This window comes from Notolabrus celidotus, chromosome 5 (genome assembly GCF_009762535.1).
Source record: "Notolabrus celidotus isolate fNotCel1 chromosome 5, fNotCel1.pri, whole genome shotgun sequence".
In the NCBI taxonomy this organism is placed as follows: domain Eukaryota; kingdom Metazoa; phylum Chordata; class Actinopteri; order Labriformes; family Labridae; genus Notolabrus; species Notolabrus celidotus.
This window is the reverse complement of record NC_048276.1, coordinates 11,759,067-11,765,066: the sequence shown is the minus strand read 5'-3', so window position 1 is coordinate 11,765,066 and position 6,000 is coordinate 11,759,067. Positions and strand designations below refer to the sequence as shown.

The 6,000-nt window shown below is 47.0% G+C and overlaps 1 protein-coding gene across 1 annotated transcript; it reads left to right on the top strand.

Annotated features, from left to right (window-relative positions):
* The first annotated feature begins 408 nt into the window (after positions 1 to 408).
* si:ch211-244c8.4 (APC membrane recruitment protein 2) lies at positions 409 to 4,721 on the top strand. Its single transcript, XM_034683337.1, has one exon. It carries the CDS (start codon positions 561 to 563, stop codon positions 3,744 to 3,746), a length of 3,186 nt encoding a protein of 1,061 aa, XP_034539228.1. The 5' UTR covers positions 409 to 560; the 3' UTR covers positions 3,747 to 4,721.
* The last annotated feature ends 1,279 nt before the right edge of the window (positions 4,722 to 6,000 follow it).

Genomic DNA, 6,000 nt, shown 5'->3' with positions numbered 1-6,000 from the left:
TTTTAATGAGCTGCTGAGATCAATGTAACAAACCGTTGAACTGATTTGCAGTTTATTTATAACAAAATCAAATCTGTTCTTTAATAAGGTCATTATAAGCTGCATTTAAAGGTACATTACGTAAATGTGAATGATATGTTCACACAAAGACAGATCATTGAGGGGTATTTCTTGCCGCTGTTTATGTAAACAAAGTCATCAGACAGAGAAAGAAGAGAGCGCTGCGTTCAGGGTGGGTTGATGATGGCCCCTGGCTCTGCATTGCTGACGAAAGCTGCTTAGCTCCTCTGTTGCTATGGCAACCGTGGAGAGCAGCCAGACAAAAACGAGGCAAAGGGGAGGGGCTTTGGAGGCAGAAAGAGAGGAGAAAGGGCTGGATGGGAGAGATAGAAAGAGGGAGGGATACAGGCAGCCGATAAAGAAACACACGGAGAGAATCAGAGGTAGAGCGAGGATTCAGACGGAGATATAGATAAGGTCTGGATTTCAATGCTCACGCCACTGCTGAATTTGGATTAATTACTGCAAGTGATAGGAGGTTACATAGGAAGGGGGAGAAGATGGATGTACAAACGGAGGGCACGGACCCCCCGCCTTGTGAGACCCAGTCGAGTGGAAAAATCAGAAAAGGATTCAAGCTGTTTGGCAAACGTAAGCCAGGTAACATCTTTTCTATCCGGAACAAAGGGGATGGGAACAACAAGTCACCTGTTAAAACGGGCAAATCCCTGGATGGATTATCAGAGACGGCTACACCAGATTCAGAGCAGGAATCCGACAAGGAGAAGAGACATGAGGTGAGTCAAGGAGAGAGGGAGCAGGCAGAGGAGGAGCCGCTCAACGAAGATGGCGTTCTGGCTGCCGCTCCTGCTCGCACCTCCATTTCTTCAGCCAGCTCTGCCAGGTCCCTCAGCTTCCTGTCCTTACTGAGGGGCGGGCGGAGAGGTGTGGGGGACCACAGAGCCCACACCGTGTCCCAGCCGATGGGTCGGCAACGTAGAGGGCTGAAGGGTCTCTTTGGCAATGTTAAGTTTCTGTCAAAGGATAAAGAGGACAAGGAGGAATCTCCTCCGAGCCCACTTCTCATGTCCTCCCGTGCCAACAGTGTGGAAATCATCAAAGAAGACCTCACCCTGACCCCCAAATCCCAGCCACGCTCTCTGGGCAGCCCAGTTACTGAGCCCATCAGGGGTGTAACAACACAGGACAGTGCAGCCACGAGCCCGTCAGACGTATCTCCCCAGGCGACACCAAGCAATGTGAGTAGTACTCATGAGCATGTGCCGCCTTTACCCGACTCTGAACCCCCTATGGAGCCGGGTGATAGCAGCCTGAGTTCCTTATTGGCAGATATCTCCTCTCTCCTGACCTTTGACTCAATCTCGGGGGGTGATATCTTGGCTGATGTGGAGGCAGAGTGGGGGAAAGCCAGCAGTGCCATAAGTGCTGAGGTGACTGAAGTCACATCATCATCCACATATCTCTTCTCCAAACCCTTCATCTCCTCCCCGCTGACTTCTACCTCTGTTAGCACTACCGACAAAGCAAAACCCTCTCCTGTAGCCTCGACCCAATCCTCAACCCCTCTGACGAAGACATCGTCAACTTCTTCTCCCATTGCCAAGCCGAGCTCCATCATCACAACGCTGACCAAATCCTCCACTTTGACCACTCACTCAGTCAAACTGAGCTCGGACTCTGCTCCAGTCTCCACCAGCACTACCCCTGTAACGCTAACAAGCTTCTCAGTTCCAAAAATGTCTTCCCCTTCAGTGACAGCTAAATCCACATTGAGCACCACCTCTACTACAACCACAGCTCCTCCAAACACCCCAGCTACTGTAGTCAAGGCTTCCTCATTTAGCCCAACTCTTACCTCTACCATTAGCAAACTGGCTCCTGAGACTGCTCCGCCACCTCAAGTAACCTCATCAGTAAGTAAACCTAGCCCTGTAGCTACCCCGGCCCCAGTCAAACCTCCAGTAACCCACAGCCCTCCAACTCCTGTTACTATTATCCAACATCCACCTATCAGAACAGATTCATCTGGAAGTTCAGCCCTGCACGCATCCACTTCCTACAAACCTTTCCTCAGTACATTCGCAGTAGAATCTAAAGCACCGGCAGCAGAGTCACTGGCCGGTACTGTTACAGCCAAACCATCCTCTCCTGCACCTGTTTTTCCCACCAAGACAACATCGGTTCCCACATCAACTGCAACCTCAAGCACGGTGTTTTCTGCACTTTCCAAGCCCCAACTCATGTCAAGCCCAATGGAAATAAACAGGATGACTCCTTCCCTTGCAGCTGTTCCAGATCTTCCCTCTACCTTTACCTGCACGACTAAGACCCAACCAAGCCCTGCCTCCATGTCGCTTTCTTCAACTTCTTCTGACAAAGTCCCTCCTGCATACAAACCTCCTCCTACACCAGTCTACTTAGAAAAGGTGCCACCTGCTCCCACAACAACTCCAGCCCCTGTCGCTCATCCTGGTGTTTCTCCCCCTGCTTTGGGCCAGACCCCACTCGCTCAATCTAAAGGTCCTTATGTTCCTGTGCAAGTAATTGGTTCTAAAGATCTGCCTGCTCCTGCTCCAATGCACGTTTCTCAAGCTAGAGACCCTCCCCCAATTGCTCCGATCCCAGTTTCTGTATCTAAAGAGCTTCCTGTTCCTGTCACTGCTCAAATTACTCAATCCAAAGTCCCTTCTGCCCAAGCTCAAATCCCAGTATCTGTATCTAAAGATGCTCCTGTTAAAGCTCCTGCTCAGATCCCAGTTTCTGTGATGAGAGACCTTCCTGCCCCTGCTTCTGCTCCAATCTCTGTATCTAAAGATGCTCCCGTTCAAGCTCATACTCAGATCCCAGTTTCTGTGATGAGAGACATTCCTGCCCCTGCTTGTGTTCCAATCTCTGTCTCTAAAGATGCTCCTGTTAAAGCTCATGCTCAGATCCCAGTTTCTGTGGTGAGAGACCTTCCTGCTCCTGCTTCTGTTCCAATCTCTGTATCTAAAGATGCTCCAGCTCCAATCCAAGGCTTTGTATCCAAAGACGCGCCAGCTCAGATTCAACTTTCTCAATCTAAAGTCCCCTCTGCACCCTCCCCTTCCCCATGCCCTGTCTCTTCTTCTTCTCTCTCTTCTCCACCTTCATCCTGGCAGAGTGAGGCCTTAGCGTCTGCTAAGACAAGAGGAAGTGCGCAGGCATCAGTGGATGGAAAGCTGTCTAGTCCAAGTAGCACAGAAACCCTGAGTGCTCAGACGGCGCCAGACAAACCAGCAGAGCAGCATAATGAGTCTCGAGCGGACCTACCAAGGGAGAGGAAGATCCCACAAGCGAAGCCGTCCGGACTTAGCAAAATACCTGTGGTTGGGGGGGGCAGAGCAGGAAGGATACCTGTCCGGGATAGTCAACATACGGATGATGAGGCAAGCAGGGACCCACCTACTCCTGTGCTGGAGGAGGAGAGGCCGAATTTCTACTCACATGATGCAGGAAGCAGAGATAAAATCAGAGATGTTGAGGTCAACGTGCCCACCTCAAAACACAGCCAGGAGGAGAGTCAGCAGCAGAAAGTCCTCACCAGTTTACCGCGTGACTCAAGGATCCCTGTGAAGCATGGTGCCTCGCAGATCCCTCAAGCTAAAGAACCACAACGCACGAAGATACCTGTGTCAAAGGTCCCTGTTCGCAGGGCTGGAACTAAACCTGCAGCTTCGGGTGGCAGCGCCCAGATGAGAAAATAAAACAACGGACTGAACCATCAAGGATACTGATTATGGCTTTGACTGCAACTTTTTTTCCAATGCATCTACGCAGCCACTCTTTTTAAACTCATATTTCTATTCTGTACTTCTTGGCTCGTCTCTCTGTCATCTCTTGGCTTCATGACACAACAAGCAACAGAAACAGAGTCAAGGACCCTGACAGCACTCAAGCACAAAACATCTCCACAGGGAGCCAAAGCAGAAAGCCCGGCTCTGTGGTGCTGAGCAAACTGGACATGAACTCAGGAAAGGTTTCGGGGTCACACCTGAACACACAGCAGCAGCATTGGTAAAAAGGAAAAGCAAGTGAAAAGGTCTACTGGGAACACAGTCACATACACACAACATGGGAGAGTGCCTTTTGAAGGGTGCTTTTCCTACAGACTCTCAAAATTTGTCCAGTCTTTTCTACAGTACTTTTAACTTTTGTTACTTCTACTTTTTGTAGGAAATGTCAAATCTTTTTTGTTATTCTTTCCTGGAAGTCTCTTTGATAATATCAAATCCCTTTACATTTTATTTATGTCAGAAGAAGAAGAAGAAGAAGAAGAAGAAGAAGAAGAAGAAGAACCACGGGAGCTCTATAAATTAAATGCAAAACAACCAAATTTACATTCCACATCTATCTCTGGATGTATGTAGCAGAAAACGTGCCATTATATTTTGCACAAGTTGTTGAACTGTACAGCGCCTGTTTTGTCTGCCTGCTCATATGTAACATGATGAGATCTCACTGTGAACTTTTGGACAGACTGACGGAGGAATGGAAGTAACGCCTTCCCCTGAAATGGACAGCAGCCATTATGAATGGCACTGTGGACGTGTGAGATCTCCAGCTCGAACACTGACACATCCTTATCCTACTTATGCTCAGATGAGAACAATATCTGTGTGAATAGTCTCATCTATGTTGTTCTGTTTCCTATTTAATCAATAAAACATTATCAGTGCTTAGCAAGACAAGACCTGTTTAAGTCATGAATTACACTCTTTTCTATATGGAGGCAGACGGATAAGAAAAGTGAGCAGATAGAAAAAGCATTTAACTGGCTCTGCATTAAGTAGGACTACATCATCTTTCCTGTAAATCTTGTGTGGAAGAAAATTATGTAACTCTATAATAAGAAGAAAAGTTGAGAGAGAAAACAAACCCTTTATATTTTTACTAACAGATCCTCAGCATCTGACTAAAATCTGTGCTCAGACTAGTGCCCTCATAGGAGCCTGATTCTAACATCACCCACTCCAAGCTCAGTGACCTGAATAGTGAGCACATGAATGTCAGCAGGGCCCAGCCAATCAGCTACCAGGGAGAACGCTTAACATGCATGCCATATTATCAGGAAAAGAGTTGGGAATGTGTGTCATTGCTATTCTTAGTGTGAAATGCATCCAATGGACGTGCTGAGTAATCATGCATCATTTGATTTGAAGTATAGTAGCAGTTTGACATAGTTAAAGAGAATCAAAGCTGGCTATAACAGCTGTGCACAATGTTGCACAAAGGCAGAGAAAAAATGATGAAAAGCAACCAGAGTATGTGCAGTGGTGAGTTTAAAACCACAGGTTAGAGATGGCACGCTGATCAGAGTCATGGGGTGAAGTTAAAAGAAGTCTGGTGTTAGAAATAAAGACTTAAGGACATAGGGTTATCTAAATAAAAAGCTTTGCAGATGTGACACAAAAAGACTTTTGTTAAGTTTGAGAAGCCAGAGGCTGCAAGCTGAGAAAAGAGGACCTTCTTCTGCCCTGGAAAAACACGAGGATTTCAGCACATCAGGTGCTGATACCAACATTGGAGAATAAACACATCTCCCTGTGAACAGCACTGTTACCGCCTGAGGCTCTGAAACAACTGCTCTGTAACACCTGCAGTTGAGATGAAAATGTTTAAAAAACTGATTCAAATTTATTTTAGATCAGGCTTGTTATGAGGTACTTCACTGTGTGATCAACTTAAGCTCTCCACTGCAGGAGACTGCCTGTGTGAGAATGGTTCCTGGAAGTTTCAAGAGGAAACAGACATTTGAAGGGAATGCTGCCTTCTGTCAACTTCCTCTCACATGATTTTCTCTAGAAATGTGGCTTTCATGCTGATAAGTGACTTTGACAACAGCCTCTGTTTATTGGTTGTTTGTGTGTCTTTAAGAGCCAGCCCCCTTGCCCTGAATATGTTAAACAAATTACAGCACCCATAATGCTCTGAGGCCAGCCTTGCTTTCTATGGTCGGTA

What these genes read in the sequence shown, in the direction of transcription:
- si:ch211-244c8.4 (XM_034683337.1), top strand. Translation starts at nt 561, where the DNA reads ATGGATGTACAAACGGAGGGCACGGACCCCCCGCCTTGTGAGACCCAG.